Source organism: Polypterus senegalus, chromosome 4 (genome assembly GCF_016835505.1).
Source record: "Polypterus senegalus isolate Bchr_013 chromosome 4, ASM1683550v1, whole genome shotgun sequence".
NCBI classification, from domain to species: domain Eukaryota; kingdom Metazoa; phylum Chordata; class Cladistia; order Polypteriformes; family Polypteridae; genus Polypterus; species Polypterus senegalus.
Window position 1 is genome coordinate 862,706 of NC_053157.1, and position 26,852 is coordinate 889,557.

The following is a 26,852-nucleotide window of genomic DNA, read 5'->3' on the forward strand; positions in this document are numbered from 1 at the left end:
CCGTGTCTTTGTTGGAGACTTTATTTAACGTGACAGCTGGTCTCTGCTGCACGAACTTCTTTCTGTCAGACTTTTCACTGGTGGCGCCTCTTAATCTCCGAGGGAGTCGGCCGGCCTAGTCGCTCTTCTCTGGGTGTTTACTAGCAGTGCCACGTGGTTTTTGTAGCCCAGGGACTCAAACAGCATGCAGTAAAATGTTGCATTGTAGATTGTCATCCAGTCGAGATGAGCAAATTCGCCACCTTGAGAGTCCCAGTGGCTCCATGTTTAAAGCCAGTGTAACCATCAGCCGCTCCTCATAACCGGTAATGGAGCCACTGGTCTTGTCCGCCTCCTCGTTTTACCTGTTGCTTCATTTCAAAGTATCTGACATGATGAATGTGCGCTTTCTTCAAAACATCAGCACAGTCACGTGGCTCCATCAACTCTGCTGTCCTTTGAGCAGTTCGCTGATCGCAAATAGACACGTCACTCGTGATGAGCGGCGGCTCAAGGACAATGACAAGCTTGAGGCCTTCTGATAACCCATTAACCAGATGATTTAATGGACTCTTGGAAAGTGAGAGGATGATGAGGAGTGAAGAAGAATTGTACTGGTGGGCCGATATTTAAGAATAAGAGGGATGTGCAGGACTGCAGTAACTACAGGGGGATTAAACTGATGAGCCACAGCATGAAGTTATGAGAAAGAATAGTGGAAGAAGTGAGGTGATGACCAGTGAGCAGCAGGATAGTTTCAGGCCAAGAAAGAGCACCACAGGTGAGATGTTGATGGAGAAGTAGAGAGAAGAACAGAAGGAGTCGCATTGCGTGTTTGTGGACCTGGAAAAAGCAAATGACGGGGTGACTGAGAGGAGCTGTGGTGTTGTATGAGGAAGTCGGGAGTGGCGGAGAAGTACGGAAGAGTGGCACAGGATATGAAGTGTGACCGTGGTGAGGTCTGCAGTTGGAGTGATGGAGGTGGGATGACATCAGGGATCAGCTCGGAGCCCTTTCTTATCTCCAATGGTGATGGACAGGCTGACAGACGAGATTAGACAGGAGTCCACATGGACTGTGATGTCTGCTGATGAACTTGTGATCTGCAGGTTGAGGAGACCCTGGAGAGGTGGAGGTATGAGAGGAGAGGAATGAAGGTCAGTAGGACCACCAAGACAGAATACATGTGTGTGAATGAGAGGGAGGTCAGCAGAATGGAGAGGATAAGGGGAGTAGAGTTAGTGAAGGTGGAGGAGTTTAAATACTTGGGATCAACAGTACAGTAAATGGGGATTGTGGAAGAGAAGTGAAGAAGAAAGTGCAGGCAGGGTGGAGTGGGTGGAGAAGAGTGTCATGAGTGATTAGTGACAGACGGGTATCAGCAAGAGTGACAGGGAAGGTCTACAGGACAGTAGTGAGACCAGCTGTGTTATATGGGCTGGAGACGGTGGCACAGGAGACAGAGCTGGAGGTGGCAGAGTTAAAGAGGTGAAGATCTGCATTGGGTGTGACGAGGATGGACAGGATTAGAAATGAGGACATTAGAGGGTCAGCTCAGGTGGGACGGGTTGGTGACAAAGACAGAGAGGCGAGATTGTGTTGGTGTGGAGAGATGCTGGGTGTAATGAGAGAAGGGTGCTAAGGATAGAGCTGCCAGCCAAGAGGAGAAGAGGAAGGCCTAAGTGAAGGTTTATGGACGTGGTGAGAGGGGACATGCTGGTGATGGGTGTGACAGAGCAAGATGTCAGAAAGATGTGGAAGAAGATGATCTGCTGTGGCAACTCCTAATGGGACCATCCAAAAGAAGAAGAATGTGCCACCCCTGATTGTTCCATGAAACACCGCCATGACATTTTGGTGTAATTTAGGGTTTCTGATAGCAGATGTTAGCCAAGAGAGAGAATATCCTGGAAAAGCCTGGGAGAGAGTTCAGAGGTAGCTCTTCAGATGTGGCCATGATAGACACTTCTAGCTCTCTGGTCCTAAATGCTCCATCAGGCTGAACACTTGACAACAAGGAGGAGCGCTCCTTAATTCCCCCCAAACCCTGCCTTTGGTTAACTGGAGATGAACGTGTTGGGTGCTCACAGATTTTAGTGTTTACACCTCCAAAACCACGAGTGGCTGTCTGTGTGTGTATGAGAGAGACCTGACTGTCACTCATAGTAAATCAGAAAATGAAAGGTCATATCAGGGGGGTCCAGCTCCGCTCCTGGTGGGCCGCAGTGGCTGCAGGTTTTCATTCTAACCATCTTCTTAATCAGTGAGCTGGTTTTGCTGCCGATTCACTCGTTTTGATTGACGTGAGTCGGACCCCTTACTTGTCTGTTTTTCCTCAATAAGCAGCCAAACAATAATGAGACACAAAACGAGCAGCAAAAATAAAGACGGGTGAAGGTCACCGAAACATCTTGACGGTAGTCTTAGAAAAAACAGGAAATCAACAGTCTGCTGTGGCAGAACAAGAGCAGCAACAAGTCCTGATACTCAATAACGACTTTAATTTTCAGCGAGAATTGGCTTCTCATTAAGGAACTGCTTGGAGTTTGACGTTCATCTGTTGGCTCATTTCACGTCTCACTTCTGTTTGGCGGCCATTTAATGAAGAAACGAATCGATCCTTAGAAACTGGGCTTTTAAAATGAAGGGAAAAGGAGTTCATTAGCAGTGAAAACTGATTAGGAAAAGAGTTGGAATGAAAACCTGGAGCCACTGCGGCCCACCAGGACTGGAGATGGACACCCCTGGCTTCTATCAAATGGCTATTTGAGTGCTTTTAGTGAAAAAGAAACCCGAGTCACGTTGAGTTAAAATAATAAGCTGATCCTCAGAGCCGGGAGTGCCATGTCATGTGTAAAAATGCAAAAGCGTCGATGTTTTCGTGTCAACAGCCTTAGAATTTTAGAAAGATGGAAATCAAACTGTCACAGGTTTGACATCAGACGATGGCCCCAACTGCAGCTCAGCTGGCCTGATTGATGACAGTTTCCCAGTATGATATTTGAGTGACTTGGTCTTCACCCATTGAAGTTGGTGAAACCACAATAAGAAACTGGAAGAGCAGCAAAGCATTTTGTTACGTTGACTGCGCTTACTGGACAGACTGGATTTCCTGCTTCTGTTCCCCTCCAGTAAAAGTCGGGTATCCTGCACAGTTTTTATTTTTGCAGCAGGACTCTGTGTTTCTTCACCACCAGCAGACCACTTCAAGGACGAGGGACCACAATCCGCTGCTTTGGCAAGTCCTTCAAGTTTAACACACACAGCTTGGGATTTATGAGGTGAAAAGCTGCTCCGCAGTTGAACTTGGCGTCAAGATTTGCTTTGCTGCCAGACCAGTGACTATTTCTGATAGGACAAACAATCTTGGAATGCTCCATTCCATAAACTTATGGTAAATTAACTAGAACTTCAGGTTTATAATGGAAGAACGAACACATCATCATCATCATCATCATCACTTCTTTCTGGGTTTACCCTGGTTAGCTTGTGGTCTAATAAATCTTTTTCCTCCACTCTCCACAGTCCTGGCCATCTTCTTGGCATATGACGTTCACTCTCTTCCTGTCCTCTTCAGCCTCTCTCTGGGCCTCATCCCTTTCACTCCATCTTGGCACACCTTCACACAATCAGGCCATCTCTGTTTGTTTCTCCTGTCACTTCCACCTCCACGTCGTTCCCTTAACCAGTCCTTCCTTCATCATCCTCTTGCTCCACGACACTCCGCAAATCCATGTGGTTGTTTTCTTCATCTCTGTTCTTGTCAGCTTTGCTTCATATTCTGCTTTATCTGTTCCTCCTCTCATAAGTCTTTGTCAGGTTTGCCACTGAATGCCAGAGAGGCTCCTTCCTTCCATGCCCCTGCTCACCCAGCCTATCGGTGCCTTTGTACCCCCCGAGCGTCCTTTTCTCCAAGGCATCTCCATAGTTGATGTCTACATTTTCACCCATCCCCATAAGCTTTCTCCAATGGATGTAACTCGCCACCTAAAGCCCACCCTTCACACCATCACGTCTTTTATGCTCCTGTTTCTAAGAACCCTGCCTTGGCCCGAGGTTTCCCCCCAACACGTCCACTGCCCGCACCAACCTCTGCTGTGTGTTCAGCCTCATGACCTCCCACCATCTTCTTGGTTATTCCTTCTTTCCTTTGGGGTCTTTAGAGTCCAGACTAGCTTTGCATGTCGCTGTCTTCTCAAGAACCACCCTGACAGTCCTTCACACGAGCTCTGTGGTCGCAGACATTGCTGTCACAAACTCGGAGCAGATTCCTGGTAGTGCGGCCTCTCTTTTACCTCACCGTTCTTTTGGGTTGCTGTCCTGCTGCAGGACCCCCTGTACTTTAGCGCACACCTTGTTTATTGACACTGGTCAGTCAGTCCTTCTCCAGACCGCTATATTCTAACACAGGGTCATGGGGGTCTTCTGAAGCCAATCCCATCTTTATGGATGAACTTCATTTAATCTTCTCTTGAAATGGCTGCTCTGATTTTTGGCCTTGTTAGTCCACCGAATGTTCCTCCCAGGTGGTATTTGGTTTCAGCAGGCAGGTCTGAGTAAAGATCAGCCTTCTGGTTTTCTGACACTTCGTCCCTCTTTGGCCCGCAAAGTCTGAGATTTATTTTTAGGTAAGGAGGGCAGAACGTTTGAGTTGGGGAAGGTCTCCTCACTAATCACAGTAGATGAGGCCACTCGCAGACCACCGGTCACCGAGTAGTCTCTGGGATACCAAACTACACGAGTGGCGGCCATTGACGTACTAAGATGATGATGTCAACAAAGTCACTGGAAACATGGTGTAACGTAGCGGGACCTTTTGGGTGTTTGGTGTGACATGTTTTCAGCAGTTCTCACAAACCTTTGAACGTTTTCCTCTTCCCACCTCATCCTGGGAGGTTCCTAACAGTTCCATGGGCGTCAGACCTTTGAATAACATTGGAATGCCAAGGTCTCTGGGAATTGCCTTTGTACCCTTTTGGTGATTTCCTGGTGCTCTTGTTCAGCTTTCTCATCTTGGGCATTGTCAGTAAGGAGCGGGGAGCAAAGGAGACGCTTTCAGGCGTTAAAAGCCGTCGTTTATTAGTTCATCACGGCTGAACTGGTGTCACGTAAGTGCTGGAAATGCACTGCTAGTGAGTCAGACTTCAGTGGAATGAACTCAGCTGTGAAAAGGGTGCCAAGAATTATGTCATGGCAACTGTTCTTCTGACTGCTGTTTCCACACTTCCTCTTAATTGTTTTCATATCAAACACACAAAGCCGGCCGTGTGTGCGGCGAAGCTCTCTCACTGGCCTTGGTGTTCTTCACAGTAAGGCAAGGGGGACCGTGACGCTGACCCCAAAGTGGCCCTCCGCTTTATTGACGATTTATCCTGGCTACTCTGTTCATGTCTGTCTCTCAGCATGCCAACCCAAATTCATCTCCTCTGTGTTGTCCATCACTGCTAAAATATGAAATGTGCGAGGCATGGCCAAAGAAGAGTCTGTTATCTCGGTTCCTCCACTCTCATTCGTTTCTAAAACGGTTTATAAACCAACAGATGCCCCCCAGCCCAGGTAAAGCGCAGAACACACCCCTGATGAACCCCAGAATCATCTGAGAGGGTCTGCCTGCTCCACTCTGCACAGCACTCCCAGTACCCATTCACAGGCCTCGGGGCGGCTCTGAGGCAAACGCTTTACGAAAATCAACAAAGTCTGGAAAGAAACTGCCAGTTACTCACATTTGTGCTCGATAAGAACCCTCAGTGCCAGGATGCAGTCGATGGTCGACTTCTTAGGCGTAAAACCAGACTGCTCTGGCCGCTGGCAGGTGAGCACGTGATCACGGATCTTATTGAGGACGACCCTGGCACGGAGAGCGGTGTTGTCCCCCTGTAGTGGCCTTAATCCAGGCGATGCTGTGATATTCACAAAGACAATGGGGGCTCTGATCGGGGTCTCGAGAGACTGAGTGAGGAGTCGGAGTGTCTGGGCTTGCAAGGGTCCTGATAAAAACCAAAGTCCAGGCCTTTAATGACCTCTCCTGGGCACGGCCATCAGCAGTGCGTCTGTCTGCAGAGAGAGCAGTGACATTCATGTGACGGATTGGGAGAACATGGGGGGTCATGAGGTCGCTGGAAAGAGGTGTGTGGCGCTCCCGATATCGCTGCAAAAGGATGAAGGTCCAAGTCTTTAGAGTCCCGGCGCTTCCTGTCTTGCTATGTGGTTGTGAGACTTGGACGCCATCTGGTGAGCTGAGATGAAGGCTGGACTCCTGGGTCTCCTCGGAGAATCCTTGGGGGCCGCTGGTTTGACTTTGTGTTGCTCGTGGAGCCCCGAACGAGGCACATGACGTGCATTGTGAGGGAGCGTCAGCCATATGGCACAATTCCCCGATGGTGGTCCGGCTCGCAGCATCCTCATTGTTGACGACCTAAGCGGCTGGACCGGGCCAAGGGGACACCCACATAACAACTGGCTGCGTCAGATAGAGGGTGGGGACTGGGTCGCGTGTCTGTCTGGGGGGTTCCCAACAGGGATTCTGGGCTGCTTTTGTCATGTGGTACCAGTGTGTGCTCCCCTAGCTGGTAAGAGTAACGTGAATCACCTGCCAGTCTCGGAGGACTTCATAGGTCGGCTGCATTCAGATACATTTCACTGCATCGCTGTCTTTGATGCACTTACTCGGACTTTTGGTTCCTCCTGACATGATTGGGAATAAAGTTCCTCATTCAACGGAAAGCTGGCAGAAGATTATGAGTTCAGTTCAAATGGGGGCCAAAACGTAATAAATCAAATGTGTTTTTTTTCTTCATTTTTCCAGGCCCTCCCTTCAGCTCCCACGTCTAACCATACAGGTAAACATCAAGTCTTCAATTCTTCCCTTCAGGACCACATATATCAGAACTGCTTTAGCAATACCGCAGAATGGAATAGCTCTTTAACTCCTTCTCTAAAGTTTGAAAATATTTGGGAGTCCACAGTAATGAAGGACTGGAACCCAGCCATATTTCTCCAGGAGCCACTGTCAGGTGAGATGAAACTTCAGTCACACGGGTTTAATTGTAAGATGTCAGCTCGTTCGTTTTTATGCACTTGTTCCCTTACACGAGAGTTTTACTGGGTTACACCTCGCCTGATGAAGGAGCCTTAGCTGCCTCAAAAGCCTCCCTTTGTAATCTATTTAGTCAGCCATTAAAAGGTGTCATTTCACCCTCCTCTCCCCTGGGTTGTTATATCAGTCCGACTACATACTGCATACCTCGGTTGTGGGCTCTAGAGGGTGCTATCGAGCCAAACTCAAATGTGGCCGCGTCTTCCTTTGTGTTTCACTGGTCAGTAGGTTTGTTTGTTTATCAGTCAGACGCCACATACGCTCTACGTGTTAGCTCACTGCTGCCGGGTGGGCGTTATCCACGCTGCAGCTCGCGTCATGCCTCTGTATGAAGTGCTATAAATGTGCTTGTTGGGAAAGGCACTATATAATCTCCTTAGGTTCTTTTGTAATTGGTTCGACGAGAGGCGCCCCTAAACAGCACCTTAGCTTATGAACCTTGTGTCACATGCACACCCTGCAGTCCTCACGCCGTGACGCTCAGCAGCGACAGGCCGTACCCTTCTGGGGCTTCTTCAGCCTTCCACGTGTCGACGTCTTACGGCTTTCTACCTCATGGAAGGGCCTCTCCCTGTTTCACTGCTGGTTCTGGATGAAGACCCCGAACCCTTCAGTGACTGGTAATGTTGTTCACCATGGGATCATTTCAATGAGATAATTAAGAGACCTTATTTACATTAAACTTTATTTTTATTTCCAAAGAAACCAGACCTGTCAAATACTAGAAGTCAAAATGGCTAAAAACAGACAATCTGAATGACGTCAGTGTCTGCACAGCATGCTTTGTGTTCAGGTCCTTGGCCTTTAGCAGTTACGGAACTCGGGAAGGAGCGTAAAAAAGAGGAAAATCTCAACTGCCTTTGGGGAATTCCTTAGAGTTAGCGGATTCCCCAGTGAGGTCGCTTCATGTGTGCTAGGGGTTTGACTCGTCTTACACTGTGGGATTAGACTTGATTCAGATTAGATTCAACTTTATTGGCCCCCAGGAGAAACTGATGGCTTTTTGAAAGCTCTTTAACACTAGAATTACCAGAGCCTGCAAAAAAACTTGTAGATCCGTCCCTTCTTAAATCACTTCTCACCTCTCCGTCAGCATCTTTTGTGCTTTAAATGTGTCGATAAGCAGCAAGCAGCCTGCTATCACATCTCCTACCGGCGTACGGTTATCTCAGCTGAAGTCTGTTTACCTGCGTGTCAGTTGCTTAGAGTTGTATAAAGTGCGAAGTCAAGCAAAATGACGTCTTTTAGAAATACTTTATCGTTATTTGTAACACGTGCATTTCATGTGTGTTCCGTGTGTACAACAATCTATGAACAGTAAACACATTGTTAAAAAAGAAACGTTTTTCATGTTTATACCTTTTGTGAAAGTGTTTCTTTGATATTTGGACTTCAGGCTTCACACATTATACACATCATGTCTACATTTTGTCAATTATTACTAAAACATGACAAACGTTTCTTTAACGATGTGTTTATATAGATTGTTGTAGACACGGAACACACATGAAATGCAAGTGTACCAAATAACGATCTAGTATTTCTAAAAGGTGTCATTTAGCTTGACTTCTCACTCTCTACAACTCCAAGCAACTGACACAAAGGTATCCCGACTTGAGCTGAGAAAACTCTGTGCCGGTCGGGGATGTGATAGCAGGCTGCTTGTCAACATATTTAAAGGACAAAAGACGCTGACAGAGAGGTGCGAAGCGATTTAAGGTGGGATGGATCTATGAGTTTCTTCATAGGCTCTGGTAATTCTGGTGTTAAACAGAAAATCCCATAAATAGATGGTTTGAAAGGCAGTATATAAGATAGATAGATCAATACACACACGTACACTATCGTCCAAACACACAATGGGATCGCTGAAAAGGAAGAAACATTTAAAATTGAAGTTCCTTCCCCTCATTATGTGATGTATTTTTTTTATAGACTAACATGCTTTCTTTCCTTGTGTTCTGAATATTTAGGTGATATGCTGAGCCCTGCTCTTCCAGAAGCACTACCACCCTCGTCCAACACTGAAACCCCCTCTTCAGATAACAAGGAAAAAAAGAGCTTAGCAAAGAAGAAGTGTTTGTATAACTTTCAAGACGTCTTCATGGAGCCAAACAAAGTCATCATGGCAACCTCTTCGGCCATCTCCTCGGTTTCCTGCACCGCCACTACAGTCCAGTCGAGTAATAACCAGATTAAAGTTTCATCCAAAAGGCCCACGTCTCTAGGTAAGGCGTGCAGAGCGTAATGATGTCTCTTGCTAAAGTTACTCGAGTTGGCACAAGTGCTGATTTACAGATGTGTCGATGTCTTTGTCATTTTGAAACCTTTATGGACTTTTTACTTTTTTGGTGGTGGCACTGCGCCTGCCGCGCCCCGGAGCCTTGTTTGCTTTGAAGCTAGTGCAGTATGTAGAACGGGTCACGTGGCACTAAAGTGTAGAGCCAGGATGCAGGAGATGGCACATCTCATATCACTGTGGGGGATTAGCAATCAGTTTTACTTCATTCATACTTCATGGATTAAAGGGCAGAAATCCACGCGGCCGTCGTCATCAAGTCCTTCCATGAGAACCCTGAATACCATGAGGACTGATTGAGGTCATTTATGTCAGGTAGAATGCCTAGAGGGAGGGGGCTGGGCGGGTGGTCTCGTGGCCTCGGACCCCCTGCAGATTTTATTTTTTTCTCTCCAGCCGTCTGGAGTTTTTTCTCTCTTCCCTGACCATCGGACCACCTCACTCTTATTCTGTGTTAATTAGCGTTCTCTGATTGTAATTCTTACTTTGTCCTTTTTCTCTTTCTTCATCCTGTAAAGCACTTTGAGCTGTCATTACTCGTATGAAAATGTGCGACAGAAATAAATGCTGCTGTTCACAAAAAATCCCCATCTCTGAAGACGAGGCCTTTTTTTGAGCTGGAAAGCCGCCAGTGTTGCTCAGGCCTTCTTCACATTTCTTAGCTCCCCTGTACTTTTTCTAAAACTGGAGCACATCAGGCAAAGCGATTCTTTTGTGTGGCTGTCATTCACAATCGTGACATGCTGCTTGTTTTTGGTACCAGAGTGCGCCCCCATTCACAGCACTGAGTTCTCTTCAGAGGAAATCGCATTACAAAAGAAAACCTTCCCCTTCCCAGACGAGCAGAACGGGCACATTTAAAAGGGTGTAGCGGCGTGTCGTTGGAGCCAGGCAATCGTGCTTTATGTTTACTCCATTGTGTTTTAGATAAAGTCATCTGCTGAGCCAATAAAATGTAATTCTTTAGGTTTGTCATCACCAAGTTTTAATTGTCAAAGTGGGCATCGTACTACCAGAGCAACCACAACTCAACAAAATGTCGAGGAAATTCATCAGCTTTTAAATGTGTTTTTCAGTAGAGAGCTTTATTTTCACACTAAATAGCAGCTGCATGCAGGATTATTGTAGGAAGACCCATCTAGACAGCAGCTAAACACATTTCATCCTACATCACGTTCACATTTTTACTGTCACAAATTCAGTTTTGTACAAATCGCCACTTAATCGTTTTTGTGATACGGTTTGGTAGGCACTTCTGTCCTTGGATGCTGAATTCGGACTGATTTTGCAGCCCTGTCCAGGACTTGTTGGTATTCTAGAATGATAGATTTGGGGGTCTAGATGGCCATTACAGGATGTTGACATCACTTTGACATAGCTGTGGATTGAGAATGTGTACTGATGGACAGTGTCCTGTTGGTGAAGATGAGAGGCCCGATGATAAGTGACAGAAGCTCATCGATGTCTCCTGTGCTCACAAAGCTCATTGCGGACTGCAGGGACGACATGACACTCGGGGTTCTAGGAGCGAGTCCATTAAAGCTCTCCGTTATTGCTCAGTGGTTCAATTCCATGCCATGTGTTTGAATCAAACGTTCCGCCATTCTAAGGGAGAAGAGGAACCTGTGGCTGAATATGTCAGAATTTAAATCTGTTGTAGGCCAGGATCTGCTTGGAGAAAGGCCCTGATGGCAGGTGGTCCGCGTCATTTGTGTGCGGCTGTGCCGTCATGACGTAGAATGCAGTTTTATGCTCTGATGCTTTCCTGTTCACTTCTCGGCTGTTCAGTGTACTGTTGATGATTAGATAGATAGCTAAATTTGAAAGGCGCTATATCATAGATAGATAGATACTTTATAAATTCCCATACTCCAGCAGCAGCATACTGATAAAGAACAATATTAAATTAAAGAGTGATAACAATGCAGGTATAACAGACAATAACTTTGTGTAATGTTAACGTTTACCCCCCAGAGTCGCATAGTGTGGGGTCTCCTCAGTCTGTCGCTGAAGCTGCTCCTCTGTCTGGAGATGATCCTGTTCAGTGGATGCAGTGGTTTAGGGTTAGCATTAGGATTAGCAGTCTGTTTATTAAAAAGTCTGTTAACGTCTCAAAAGGTCGTCGTCATTGTCTTGATGTTTGATTTGAGCCGGTGTGTCTTTTCAGCTTGTCTCTCTGTTATAAACAAAAAAAAAAGAGAGAGACAAGACGTGGTCTTCTCTGAAGACCTCCCACAAGAGACACTTCAACGTCACGTGAGACAGCATTTAAAACAAGTTCACGGACATCTAACCTAGCAGTTGTTGGAATGCTTTTGGCAGACGGACATCATGTGCTCCCAGCTCTTAAGACAACGACAAGCAGAACAGGCAGCAAGCCAGCAGATGATCCGACCACTTCTTCTTCGCATTCGTTCAGCCCCCCCTTCACAACGCGAGCAGCCTTGTACGTCCTGCGAGAAAGAGATTTGACCACGTCCGGAAATAAAGGACAAGTATTGTTTTTACAAAAGTAATGCTTATGGAACAATTCCCATGAAAATAACAATCTCTTAAAATTGTACATCCGGTAAACCAAACCCCGGGGGCGGGGGTGGGCAAGGAAAAAAAAAATCGGCAAAGTCATGTGAGCAATCCTAGAATAAATGTCCGAAACGCACATCTCGAGCACCTCGGCAGACTGTCAGCTTGAGCTACCTAGCGGCGTAGTTGATAGCCGCACACCACTCCCGTGCTACTGACCGAGGCTGGGAGGTTTGGGGTCTTTCCTGGCATCTTGTGCTTATTTCTCAGCTTCGTGGGTCAAAGTTCTCATCTCTTGGTCATTTGTTGAGTACAATGCAGGGACGCCAGTATTAATCTGGCACTCGTCGTCGTCGTCTTCTTCCTCCACATTGGTCCTTTCTAACGTGCGCATTTCTTTGTTAGAGGATTGCAGGTTTTCATTTTCAGTATTTACTGATGCTAGCAGATTTACTGCGCTGTCAACTTCACATTTTAGGTGACTCGCTTGAGATTCTGAGCCCTTCGTTCCATCCTTTTATTAACTAACTAAAACTTTGCCAATGATAACAATAGACAGCAAACTGTGTTGCGTTTGCGCAGATCTGCAGCCTACTGTACATGTTAATGCAATATTTAGGAAGATATCTGTGGAAAGAGACATTCGTTTACAATTGCTTTTATATTTTCTCAGAAAAGTAAAATATTTGTTGGCAGCAACATTCATGAAGGGAGAGACACTTGAAGAGACTTGCGAGTTTCCAGTTTCAATGGTGGCAGGCACAACTGTCTGTCAAAGATGAGCTGCGCCATGGTTAGAGGGGCATTAAGGAGGGGATCGTGGTCAATGAAGAGTTAAGCATTCGGGTAGCTTGCTTTGGATAAAGGCATCTGCTAAGTGAATACATGAAGGTGGCAGTTTGTGGAGGCCTTTCATTGTGTTCTTTTCCTAGATGTCCCTGGACAAACTTGAGTCTTCCCCCTGATCTTCTTTCTCAACCAAAATGATTTGCTCCTGGCACGCCTTCCATGTCGATCAGAGCGTCCTAAGGTTAGACTCGTGCTCTTCTCACAGACTTTTGGGCATCTTGTGTTCTCTTTGGGCTGAACTTGACTGGGCAGCTTGGCCTGGAGTGGCCGGCCACCCTTGGAGATCGCCTGCACTTCTGGAGGGTGTAGTGCTCGATTTCCAGGCATCTGTCCGAGACTCCTGGGCTTCTAGAGCCTTCTGTCTGAAGGCCTCAAGGGAGCTCGTGTGATCTCAGCGTGGCGGGTAACACAACACAGCAAGGCAATCTAAAAATCTCAGTTTAAATAAGAGGGCCGCTTCATTCAGACAGTGATGTTGTAATCGTGTGCACCCGATCCTAAGTTGAGGTCGCGATAAATGGAGGGGCGCACTTACTTTTTCCACATGTCTGTTTATTTAAGTTGTGCAATGGTCGTAGAAGTGAAAACGTGACCTGATTTTTGTTCTGTCGCCTTCAAATATGGATACTGTTTTAAGTGAAGTGAAATGTCCACATATGTGGCAAAAGAATATTAAATAAAAACACATTTCAAGGGCTGTGCTTACTCCGTTCACTGGACTGTGCGCTGTGTGAAGTGTCAGGCCGTGTCGTCATCAGGCTGCCCACATAAAGAATCCACAAAGAAAGTGGCCGTGCACTGAAGCGTTTTATTGTTGCAGATCGTCCTCCCTTTGTTCTATTTTTGACATTCACTTCCTTTCATCTCTCGTTTCCGCCATTGTTTCCTTCATTGTTGCCTCTCGTGTTTCTTTTTGTGAGTTTTCTTCTTGACAGCCAGACATTGTATTTTTTTTTTTTGTCTGTCGCTATGTGTGTGTGTGTGTATACACTGTGTGCACAATTCTTAGGCAAGTGAGTATTTTGACCATATCATCATTTTCATGCATATATTCTGTATGAACTCGAATGCTTATTGGACTTAAGCGGATCAGGTGACGTGTGTTTGTGTAATGAGGGAGGGCGTGGCCTAAGGCGACCAACACGCGTTATCAAGGTGTGCAGAATTATTAGATATATAGATAGATAGGCAGCTTCTTTTAGATTTAACTGACTCTGAAAAGTCCAAAATTGTACAAAGTCTTTCAGAGGGATGCCGCACCCTCCAAAGTGCTAAGATAGTGCAGCGTGATCACCGAACTCACAGAACCATCAAGCGTTTTGTTGCAAATAGTCAACAGGGTCACAAGAAACGTGTTGAGAAAAAAAGACGCAGATTAACTGTCACAGGTTTGAGAAGAATCAAACGTGAAGCAACCAGGAACCCGCTATCTGTCCTCCAGTGCTGTCATATTCCAGAGCTGCAGCCTACCTGGAGTGCCCAGAAGTACCAGGCGTTCAGTGCTCAGAGACACGGCCAAGGTAAGGAGGGCTGAAACCCGACCACCACTGAACAAGACACATCAACTGAAACGTCAAGACTGGAGTATCTGAAGACAGATGTTTCAAAGGTGTTATGGACTGATGAGATGAGAGCGACTCTTGATGGGCCTGTGGCTGGATCAGTAACGGGCACAGAGCTCCACTTCGACTCGGACACCAGTAAGAAGAAGGTGAGGTGCTGGTATTATTAAAGATGAGCTAGCTGGACCTTTTCAGCTTGAAGATGGACTCCAATTCAACTCCCAAACCTCCTGCCAGTTTTTAGAAGACACTTTCTTCAAGCTGTGGTAGGTACAGGAAAAAGTCAGCACCTTTCTAGCGGACCCTGATTTTTATGCAGGCCAATCAGTGCTCCATCACGTGCATCAAAGTACTCCACTGCCAGTAAAGGCCTTAAAGATGACCGAATAGTGACATGGCCCCCTTCCTCACCTGACCTAAACCTTATTGAGAACTTGGGGGGCCCTTCTGAAACAGGAGATTTACAGGGAAGGACCACAGCACACCTCTCTGAAGAGCGTCTGGGAGGCTGTGGTCGCTGATCGGCAACAGATGAAGAAACTGACCGACTCCGTGAATGGAAGGCTTATTGAGGCGCTATATTGGGCACTGATGTCAGAAATGTGTATTTGGAAATGATGTGGTGTGTGTGTGTGTGTGTGTGTGATTCTCAACACTTTAACAGATGAAAATAAACAAGCGACGTCAGGAAAATGTCCGTTTTTGATTTGCTGCCTAATAATTGTGCACACACGTGTTTCCCTGATGATCTTCACGCTCACATTTCCTTTGTGTAACATTCAGGTTTATTAACATTCTGGATTGACTGATGGCACTTTATTTCATATTAAAATGAATCCCAAAAATACAACTTGCCTAATAATTGTGCACACAGTGTGTATGTATGTATATATATATACTGTATATTCACACACACATGACAGGAGTGACAGAAAGACAATAGAAACCCCATTTATAAATGATGTAAATAGTTTTGAATATCCTATTAGGTGGAGCGTTTCCTCTGTCACTGGTTACATCTTTTTGTCCTTGACGGAGGCGGTGAAGTTTCCTAAATGGAGCAATGCCCATATAAATACCAACCTGTTAGAACAAGTGTGACCGTTCACTGGCTGCCACACACAGACTTGTTGGAAGTGTATGTTCATTGAGAGAGATGTGTAACCAAACTGCAGATGTGCCAGTGGGGCCGTTAAATGGCTGATCTGTAATTCCACTCAGACGTCCATTTTGACAGACAGCTGGTTTTGTACATTGAAGGCCTCGTTGTTTTTACATTCATTGGTTATTAGTATCCATCCATCCATCCATTGATTTTTACACACAGCAGGGTGGGTCGCAGGGGAGCTGGAGCAACGGGTGGACTGGGTGGGCAGACACAAACACACCGTAGGGCCAGTTTAGCATCCCCAGTTCAGCCAACGTGCAGGTCTTTGGGCTGTCGGAGTCAATGCTGTATTTTTCTGGAGGTTTTGCTTTCCCGATTGTCATATTCGGATCAGTGCCCACCGACATGCACGCTCACTCAGGTTCAAAGTGTTAACACTCTCTGTGTGACGGGGGACTGAGTGCAGTTGAGTCGGCAAGCAGAGTCGCGAGAGGCTTACTGTGTCTTCCTATTGTGGAATCCAAAATGAAGCGCGTGACTTCTGACTGTTCGGTCCTACGTTAAAGTGGGCTGGAGTGTCAACTTGTGACTCGAGTGTGTTTCTCTTCACAGTACGTTTAAGGACAGTGCCGAGTCTTCAACGATCAGCGCGTAGATTTAGCAGAGCTGTGCATCTCTTTACATTCACAAGTGCAAGTGGGTTAAATTTGTTGGAAAATGTCACACCTTAAGAGGTGACAATGTGACTCAGCGGGTATAATCTGGTCCCACTTTCCTGGGAGGCCTCTGCAAACAAGTGACATCCTACCCCCCCCAAAACTGCTCATTGTCCACTTCAGCTCCCCTCCTAAGATGCCTGTGACAAGTTGGAGCTGTCGTGGCCGTTTTGTTCCCGATAGAGATGCACATGACGTGATTTTCTGAGGACGTCTTCACTTTAGAGAGCACATTCGTTCTGCTCAGACACTGGAGAGTCGGCGGCCGTTTCTCTCTCTGCCCCCAGTGACTTGACCTGGAATGTTGGACTCGTGTTTCATAATCCACAAAGGCCCAAATGCCGCACCCGTGGAGTTCACGTCCTGGGATTTTCAGACACTGACTGGGACGGTCCCACTGGCAGCCATCACTGTCAATTTATTTATATGGCACATTTTAAACAACATAGGAATGCTGTGGCCAAAGTGCTTTACAATAATAGAATAAAAGAAGACATACAAATGACATAAATAAAAATAAAATACATGAACATAAATTATAATAAATAGAAGTCTTGTTACATAATCACAGAGGATTACTGAAGGCCACGGAATGCAAGCGAATAGAAGTGAGTCTTTAATCTCGTTTTGAATTGTCGACGACTCCGTCATGTGACGAGGTAAAGCCCCGTGTGCCCCCTTAGTTTGTCACTCGGTACGAGGGACAACAAGCGACAACTGACCAGAAGATCAAAGCGTAGGCAGGAGCGAGCCCATGTAAAGATTGTAAAGCCGTCACTGTTTTGTGTGCCCCTGTTGAAAGTCGTCCTCCTGTTGTTTAGCATTCAGTTTCTGTTCCGATTGGTTTATTTTTGTACCCCTGTAAAGTGCAGTTACAGCTTTACAAATGACTAATTACAGTTTAAACACAGTAAAGCAGAGGGGTGGCGCAACCCGACAGCTTGTGTCCATTGACGCTATCATCGAGCGAAAGGCAGCCGAACAAAAACTCGGTCCGCAGCATCGGTGGCGAATTTAAAGCTGCAGGGGGTCCGTGATTGACTGGAGCAGACCTGGCAAGTCCTGAAGACGGTAACTTTGGTAAAAGCTTAGCTGGCACCAACCTGCACGTCTGCTGACGAGTGGAGCACCGTAACCGTTCAAGAGGATGCTCCTTCACACCATTGCTCGCCACCTGTGGTCGTCACGTGATAAACGAGTGGGCAGATGGTACTGTGACTTACGATTTAAAACTACTGAAATCAGACGCCTCGCGTTCGTGAGCAGGTATTTGGTTTAAAGGGCAAGTGTCAGTGACTGCTCGCTAACCTGCACCTTTTTTTCTTTCTTTTTCCAGGGGACGTATTCCACAGTATGGGCAAAGATGACCACCGACAGCCCCCTCCGGCTGCACCTCGGAATAGCCCCACAAGTTTAACACCCCTCTCGTCCTTATCGGCCACCACGTTGTCCCCTGTCAACACGGCTCATCTGCCTAATCTTGGAAGTCAGCCCTTTCCAAAGACTGCTGCCATCGCTCCTGCCTTTGTGGATCCTCACCCGGGCATTTGTCCCACAACCGTCACCCCCCCAGCCACCACAGAAAGTTCTGTGAGTGCCCCACCCAGCGTTTGCAGGTTTGTAGCCTCCAGATCTTCATATTGACACAGTATGTCATTGTCTGTCGGTGTCCGTTATCGATTGGCTTCAAGTCACGTCTGTGCTCCTGGAAGGAGTCGGCAGGCTTTTTAAAGAAAGACCAAAATGTCACAGAAACAAGAACTCGGGCCCTCGTAAAAACGACTTTATATGAATAAGTAATGAGCAGTAGTGGGCATGACACGTGTGGTAGACCCTCATACCGCAGTCCTTAAAAACATCAAACCAGCATTAAGGCCTGACTAGTTTTACCCACAAGCCAGGTAAAGTAAATCTACTTCTGAACGTTAATAGCATTTGGGATGGTGGAGTTTGGTGGAGTATTTGAACTGGTTTGCTTTTTATCTTCTGGAAGTCAAACCTGTGACCTGGTGGAATCACCTAGAATGGTCAGTGCAGTGGATGGGATTCTGTCTGAGAGAATGCAGAATACGTGCTTATTATATGTGCTCTTGGGACCTTGTCCATTTGTACTTAAATCCTTCATGACATTAAGATTTACACACCAGCCCGGCAGAACATAAGCCACCACAGACTGCACATGAGATTTATTATGAAAGTTGACAGAATGTTAGAATTCACATTTGAAGGATTCTCCTTCCTTAAACGGAGAGGGCGCTGCTGTCCCTTTTTGCAGGCTGCTTCTGTCTTTTGATTAACAGACCCTCATGTTTGCCCCCAAGATGTTTAGGATGTTCAGTGGTCTCTGCTGGGTGGTGTTTGGTAAGTGTTTCTTGTGAGTGAATGCTGGGTCTTCTTAAATCGATTTATTAGGTCTTAAGAGAGAGAGAACCACCGGACCTCAAAACGCTTGTCCTTACCTGAACAATCTCCAGACGCATTTACCCTAACCTAACAGCAAAACAGAAAACGGACAAATACCTCAAACGCGGGAAAAATGTCTGAAGAGCAAGTAGAAGTCCCAGTTTAACAAGCCCTTCGTTCTCTTGTGCTCTCGCTAGGCCAGTGAATGCTGGTAATGCAGGCTGGACACCAATAGAAAATACAGTGGAACCTCGGGTCACAAACGTCTCGCATCACGTACAGATCGGGTTACGACCAAAAAGTCAAAGTCTCCCTTCCGGTTCGTACGTGTCGATGATCTCCACACGTGTTCAGTCTCTCCCTGTGTATTGTTCTCGGTCAGACGTGTGCGCATACGAGGTTAGTTTTCTTGGTTGTTTATGGTTAGTTTTTGTATAAGTTAAGGATTTTTCAAATTTTTATTTTTTTCCCTGTGCTTAAAACTCATTAAAAAAAAAAAGTGTTTACAGCGAACGAACGGTTCATAAGGCTTTAGCGTGAACTCTTGTAATGTTAGTTTTCTCTGTTCAAGGTTTTCTCCGTGTTATTCAATATTTTTACATTTAGTTTACTATTACACTGTGCATTCTATGGTATAATTAACTATTTTTGTGCTTAAAAATCTTTAAATAAATATACCGTATTTACACGTGTACCATGTACACATTTTTTCCCGAAAATTAGCATTAGAAAATCAGGTGTGCGTCATACACGAGGAAATGTAATCCTGTGCTGTTCTTCTGCTTGGGCTCACTCGCTTACTCGCCTACTCGCTCTCTCTAAACACTTCCTATACAATCACAACGCAGCAAAACTTTTTTCACAATTTTCTTTGTAAAAATTAGGGGGCGCGTCTTACACGAGGGTGCGTGGTACACGAGTAAATACGGTATTCACATACAGTTTGTACGGTCTGGAACAGATTACAGTGATCCCTCGCTATATCACGCTTCGACTTTCGTGGCTTCACTCTTATCGCGATTTTTTTCTCATACACGCTTACGTCACTACGCATGCGCTTTCTGAGAACTTTTATCTAAGCCCCACGATGGCTCCTAAATGTGCTGCTTTTTCTAAGCCTTCTGACAATAAAACTAAGCGCCGGAGGAAGATGCTTACTATCCAGGAGAAGGTGAAACTCTTGGATATGATTAAAGATGGCAATGCCCTACAAAAGCCTCCTCACACATATGAAAAGACAGCGCCAGCAACTGCCTATCAAGATGATCTTCAGCTGCGCACCCAGACACCCACTGCCTACTCCTAGTACTCCGTCACTGAAGACGACAACGACGCACCACCTGAAGACTCTCCTACTGAGGTCGTGCCTTCATAGGTTAGTGGTTGTGTGTAATTAAATGTACAGTACAATAATCTACTAGATAAAAGCGTTTGGGATTGTCCTTCCATCCCGTGAGTGCAAAGCGTAGCGATATTCCGCTTATCACAGACTTACTACTTGCGGCTTGAGGTACGAAGTGACGCGATGTGAGCAGAGTTCTGGTGCTCCCATCGTTCCCTTGCTTTTGTGTGCGATGCGCTGGAAAAATAGACCAAATGATGTCTCTGGAAATAATGAATGTTGATGGAGTACAAACGCCTCACCGCGTAGTAAATATCAGGGGAGATGGTGCTTGCTTATTCTCATCTATAGCTTATTTAGTGCATGAAACTCCATCTTTAGCGGCACAGATTCGGGCTGACGTTGTACGACTTTGGACAGGCACTTGAGGGGATAAACAAAAAAAACAACTTAGGTTTTCGGGAGATGTTATGAACGGGCACTTTGATGTTCTCATTCTCTACACTTACACGCCTGATGTACACAAGGAGCGCACACAAATTGAGGATAAAAGTCGGTCGCCTTAAATAATATGATATTTGTAACGTCTAATATGTCCTATTTTCTCTTATTTTGTCTAATATATTGGGTAATACGAGTGTAATGGTGACTAAAGGGTGTTATTTCATGTCTAGAGGGCTCTAATAATGTTAAAAAACGTATTTAGAAGGTCGTAAACAGGTTTTCTATACTCTTAACTGTGAAAATATTCGATTTATAAATAAAGAATCCTACTTCGTGAAAATTCATTTATCACGGTAGAGTCTGGAACGGATTAACCGCGATAAACGAAGGTTCACTGTAATTGTATTTACATACAATCCTATGGGGGCAATTAGTTCAGGTCACGACCAGAGTTTTGGAACGAATTACGGTCGCGCCCCGAGGTTCCACTGTATCATATTGATGTATAAAGTTAAAATCACTCGTCGATACGTTTTTTTTAGAAGCTATGCTTTGTGCATGTGGTTGTAAAGCATGACGATGAATTGTAAACCATATCAGTGTCAGAAATGCCAGGGCGTTGCCCGTAGCCGATAATCGCCTACTGGGGTCCCACAGAGGACTCGGCCAATACTGGTGATGAATTAACCGACTGGTTATTTTGTCGATTTAATGCTGAAACTTTAAACAAAAGAAGTTTACTTAGCTGAGTGACAGCCATCTAGGCTTGGTGCTCGTTATGTCCAAGATACGTTATGGCAAAAATGTAAATTAGAAGGCCTTCAAAAAGCTTTATAAGAATATAACACCGTGGGCACTTCTGCTTGTGTGTGTCCATACGGAGCATTCAGAAAAGATTTTGATGTTGTCACTTTTTTTTTTTTTTACTTTCTATTATGTTTCAGAATTCCAAATAATTTCAATTCCTTTGTTTCCCTTATCAAGCAACACCTAAGCACTCCAGAATGACAAAGTGAAAGCAGGAATTTAGGATTTGTGACAAGTAAAACACTGAAATATCTCCCTGACACACAAATTCAGTAATGACAGCCTGGTGTTTCCTTGGGTTTGATACAACAGTCGTCACACACGAGAATTTGAGGAGCATCTGCCGTTGTTCTCTGCAGATCCTCTTAAGCTCTGATGGTTGGATGGGGACCATTGGCAGGCATCTGTTTGTACGTCTCTCCAGTGAAGTTCTGACTGGGCCACTCAAGGACATTCACAGACTTGTCCCTAAGCCACTTCTGTTGGAAGATTAATATTCGGCCCCTTCTGCGATCCAGAGAACTCTATAAAGCAGAGGTTCATTAAGAAGGCCGCTGTGTGAGCTCGTCTGGTCTCCTACTCCCTGATGCTGCCATCACCCGGCTTCACTGTTGGAGTGGTGGGGAGTCTGATTTCCTGTAGACGTGACACTTAGAATTGAGTGCACAACGGGAAGCCTGAAAATTGATAGTAGCCCTTATAAGAAGGGTTTAGGAGTCGTTGTGGACGGGAGACCATCGACTGCCAGGCATTGTTTAGCCATGAAGAAGGCTAACAGACGTCAGGTTATATAGCGTCCTGATGTGTGGAGTTCAAGTCCCAGAAAGTTCTGCTCAAGTCTTTATAACCCCCTGGTGAGGCCTCATCTGGAGTCCTGTGGTCAGTTTGGGTCTCCATAAAGACATAGCAGCACTAGAAAAAGTCCAGAGAAGAGCAACTAGGCTCATTCCAGGTCTACAGGGGATGAATGATAAAGAACGATTAAAAGCAGACCCCCATGACCCTGTAGTTAGGATATAGTGGGTTGGATGATGGATGGATGACTGACTTAAAAGAGCGGAGTCTTTACAGATTAAACGAAAGAAGATCAGGAGGTGACCTGACTGAAGTGTTTGAAATGAAGAAGGCAGTTAGTCCAGCGGATCGAGACGGTGACTTTAAAATGAGTTCATCGAGAACATGAGGACACAGCTGGAAACTTAAGGGGAAATTTCACACAAACATGAGGAAGACACTTGGAATAAGAGACCAAGAGGTATTTGGGGGCCGCAGGACTTTAGGACGTGATGTTATTTTGGAAGAATTCAATGGATTGACAGGCTTTATTAGGCTGAAGGGTCTGTTCTCATCTCAGTTTTTCTAATGTTCTAAAAAGACCAAATGATTCAGTCACGGGTTGGTTGACCAAACCAGAAAATCTTGTTTCTCCGAATCCGAAACTCCTATTGGGCTTTCCTTTCATATGCCTTTTACTGAGGGGGGCTTCCATCTGACCAGGTGGGTGGAGTGTTGTGGTGATGTGATGGTTGTCTTTCTGAACGTTTCTCCTGTTCTGTGGAGCTCAGCCTTCTCCCCTGATTGCTCAGTTTGGCCAGACATCCAGCTCAAGAAAAGTTGTGCTTGTCCCAAACTTCTTCAGTGTAAGACTTGTGCCATTGGGAGCCATCCTCAGGCCTGTCCCTCGACTCGGTCCCATCTCTAAGCTCTGCCGGCATTTCCTTCGACCTCACGGCTTGTTTTATTTATTTATATATATATATATATATTTTTTTTTGCTCAATTGTTGTGTCTTTTGTAGACCGCTGTGTGCCTTTCTTAATCATGGCAATCAATTGAATTGACCACAGGTTGACTCAAACCAGGGCTGTGGAGTCAGAGACAATTTTGGGTGCCTGGAGTCCGGATTGGGGTCAGCAAAAATGATAATATGAATAAATTTAATATTGTAATGAAAACAAAAAAATACAGCAAGTTCAAATGTCCCACTTCACAAACAACAGTCGTAATCCAGTGCCCTGCCTGCCCGAGGTTTGTTTCCTGCCTTGCGCCCTGTGTTGGCTCCAGCAGACCCCATGACCCTGTAGTTAGGATATAGCAGGTCGGATGATGGATGGATGGTCCTACTCGAGTACGCCTCTGATGTAAGAACAAAGCCGAGTGTGTAGTTGTGTTACTACAAGTAGTTTATCTACTTGTAGGACTTGAGTGAAAATCTGATGATGTTTTAGGTCGTATTTATGCAGAAATACAGAAAATTCTAAAGGGTTCACAAACTTTCAAGCACGACTGTAATTGTTGCCTGTTTAATTAAGCAGACATTACTGAATAATGAAGTGCAGGTAACCAATAAACCAGCAGCTCTCCAGCTAACGGGCTTCATTTTAAACCTGTCCTTCTGCACCATCAGGTATCTTTGTTAAAAATAAATAGAGACGAGAGGGGGATTGGAAGGACCGTTAAGTTAAAAATCTGTTCTGGTCCACAAAACACATGGACAACGTCCTCGGAGAAGGAAACTCTGCAGAGCAAGCCAAATAGTAAAAGACCAAGGTTCATTATCAGCAAGGACCGTCTTCTCATTAGGAAACTGGCTGGAAGGAAAAGCTGCGGCCCTCCAGGACCGTGATTGAGGACCCCCCTGCCTTGTGTGAAAGACCTGAGAGTCCTAGGGAAGACCGTGGACAGAAGTGATGAAGAAAGCTAGCAGGACGTTAGGGTGTCAGTCACCATGCGTGGAGTACAAATCAAGGCTCTAGTGAGCTTTATTACAAAACCACAGTGCAGTGTTGGGAAGTCCAGAGATGAGCGACTGGGCTGATTAGAGAACTACAAGGTGTGAGCCATGATGAGAGACTGAGGGAGTGTGGTATAGCGGCTCCACAGCTCTTTCGTCTGAAAGGCCAGGTTCAGCAAATAATCGGCGCGCTTGCAGCTTAGCGAGGGGACACCACTTGGGGGTCGTGTGGCTGAAGCGGCTCTCCGAGATGATTCGTGACGTTGGCATTTCTCACCGACGTGCACAGGTGACAAACCGTCCACATCCGTGATTGTTCTTGGGGCTGCTGATTTGGTACGACTACCACGTCCTCTTAATTAAATAGAAGCGCGAGGCGGCTAAAGGGGGAGAAATGAAGGAAAGGACGGGAGGAAGCAGGAGGAGAAAGTCAACAACAACAACATTTATTTATAGAGCACATTTTCATACAAAAAAAAAGTGCTTTAGAAAATGAAGAATAGAAAAATAGAAGACACAATAAAAAATAAGTCAACATTAATTAACATAGAATAAGTAAGGTCCGATGGCTGGAGAAAAAAAATTAAATCTGTCGGGATTCCAGACCAAGAGACCGCCTGACCAGTCCCCTCTGGGCGAGGCGAGCAGGGAGCCTGGGTGTTTGGCCGACATCCGGGGAGTAGTCGTAGTGGTCGCTTCTGCTTAGTTTTTAGTGAAGAGCGGGAGTCGGGACTTGGGGTGTCGGCGCCCTGGTCGCTGTCTGGAGGAGCCTACCGGAGCCGGGGGTCGGTGAGGCGATCCGATTGGCCAGCTGCAGGTAGGGCGACCCCCCTGTTGAAAATTCCAGACGGGAGAAGCAGGGGAGCCACCAGGTAAAAAGAAGACACCGGGCTTTTTGTTTTTAAAGGATTGCTTCCTGCGTTATTTTAACCTCTTCTGTTTTTATGGATTATTGATTGACTTTTGAAGCACTGCACTTTATTTAATTTGAACATTGTTTTTGATTATTGTTGTAATTAAAGCACTTGCTATGTTGTGCCTCATCGGTGACATTAGTGACGGTGTAGGGTTCAAGGGCTCCCAGGGGGAAGATGGAAGCGGGGAGCGAACCCGCATCGTCACAGGGAGTTGATCCTTTTCAGTTTAAGCAAATGGAGATTAAGAGGATACCTGACTGAAGCGTGGAAATTCCTCGAGCAGAACACGGGGACCTGGCTGGAAACTTAAGGGCAGATTTCACACAAATGCTTGGACGTTTTTTGTTGTTGTTTTATTTTTTTTTCCATACAAAGAAACACAAACACATGGAATAAATTAAGTAGTGTGGGGGAGAGCTGCACTTTAGGGACCTTCAGATCTCAACTTGATGTCATTTTGGACAATCTTGATCAATAGGAATGGGTGAATGAGCTTGTTGGGCCGCATGGCCTATTCCTGTCATCATTTTCTAATGTTCTAAAAAATAAATGAATGTTGTGATTTCTTTTTGAATAGTGACCCAGACTGTGAGGGTCATCACTGTGAAAGCAATAATGGCTACGACCATCAGCAGTATGATGGAGAGGAGAGCCAGGATGAGGACAGTTGTTCTGAACACAGCTCTAGCACTTCAACCTCGACCAATCAGAAGGAGGGAAAGTACTGCGACTGCTGCTACTGTGAATTCTTTGGCCACGGTGGGGTACGTGTTGTGTTTTTCACGCTTCATTATTTTTCTACCCAGTGTGCGCCGATTTGTATTTACAGTGGGTACGGAAAGTATTCAGACCCCCTTTCAATTTTTCACTCTTTGTTATATTGCAGCCATTTGCTAAAATCATTTCAATTAATTTTTTCCCTCATTGATGTACACACAGCACCCCATATTGACAGACAAAAAAAAAAGAATTTTTGAAATCTCACCTGGTCCTAAGTATTCAGACCCTTTGAACCCTCAGTATTTAGTAGAAGCCCCCTTTTGAGCTCATACAGCCAGGAGTCTTCTTATGAAAGATGCAACAAGTTTTTCACACCTGGATTTGGGGATCCTCTGCCATTCCTCCTTGCAGATCCTCTCCAGTTCTGTCAGGTTGGATGGTAAACGTTGGTGGACGGCCATTTTGAGGTCTCTCCAGAGATGCTCAATTGGGTTTAAGTCAGGGCTCAGGCTGGGCCATTCAAGAACAGTCAGTCACAGAGTTGTTGTGAAGCCACTCCTTCGTTATTTTAGCTGTGTGCTTAGGGTCATTGTCTTGTTGGAAGGTCCCAGTCTGAGGTCCTTAGCACTCTGGAGAAGGTTTTTGTCCAGGATATCCCTGTACTTGGCCGCATTCATCTTTCCCTCGATTGCAACCAGTCGTCCTGTCCCTGCAGCTGAAAAACACCCCCACAGCATGATGCTGCCACCGCCATGCTTCACTGTGGGGACTGTATTGGACAAGTGATGAGCAGTGCCTGGTTGTCTCCACACATACCGCTTAGAATTAAGGCCAAAAAGTTCTATCTCATCAGACCAGAGAATCTTATTTCTCACCATCTCAGAGTCCTTCAGGTGTCTTTTAGCAAACTCCATGCGGGCTGTCATGCGTCTTGCCTCTCCTCAGTGTGTGGAGACAACCAGGCACTGCTCATCACTTGTCTAATACAGTAAACCTTCTCCAGAGTGCTAAGGACCTCCGACTGGGACCTTCCAACAAGACAATGACCCTAAGCACACAGCTGAAATAACGAAGGAGTGGCTTCACATCAACTCTGTGACTGTTCTTGAATGGCCATCCAAAGCTCTGACTTAAACCCAATGGAGCATCTCTGGAGAGACCTCAAAATGGCCATCCACCAACGTTTACCATCCAACCTGACAGAACTGGAGAGGATCTGCAAGGAGGAATGGCAGAGGATCCCCAAATCCAGGTTGTTGCATCTTTCTCAAGAAGACTCTTAGCTGTATGAGCTCAAAAGGGGGCTTCTACTAAATACTGAGGGTTCAAAGGGTCTGAATACTTAGGACCAGG

At 45.7% G+C, this 26,852-nt stretch overlaps 1 protein-coding gene across 2 annotated transcripts in view; it reads left to right on the plus strand.

Annotated features, from left to right (window-relative positions):
* fam193a (family with sequence similarity 193 member A) overlaps window positions 1-26,852 on the plus strand; it is a 109,055-nt gene that overhangs the window by 74,260 nt on the left and 7,943 nt on the right. For both annotated transcript variants that reach the window (XM_039750086.1, XM_039750088.1), the window contains exons 15-18: window positions 6,785-6,992; window positions 9,049-9,303; window positions 17,469-17,748; window positions 25,357-25,543. In XM_039750086.1, coding sequence (XP_039606020.1) covers window positions 6,785-6,992; window positions 9,049-9,303; window positions 17,469-17,748; window positions 25,357-25,543 — 930 coding nt within the window. The remainder of the gene's footprint in view (window positions 1-6,784; window positions 6,993-9,048; window positions 9,304-17,468; window positions 17,749-25,356; window positions 25,544-26,852) is intronic.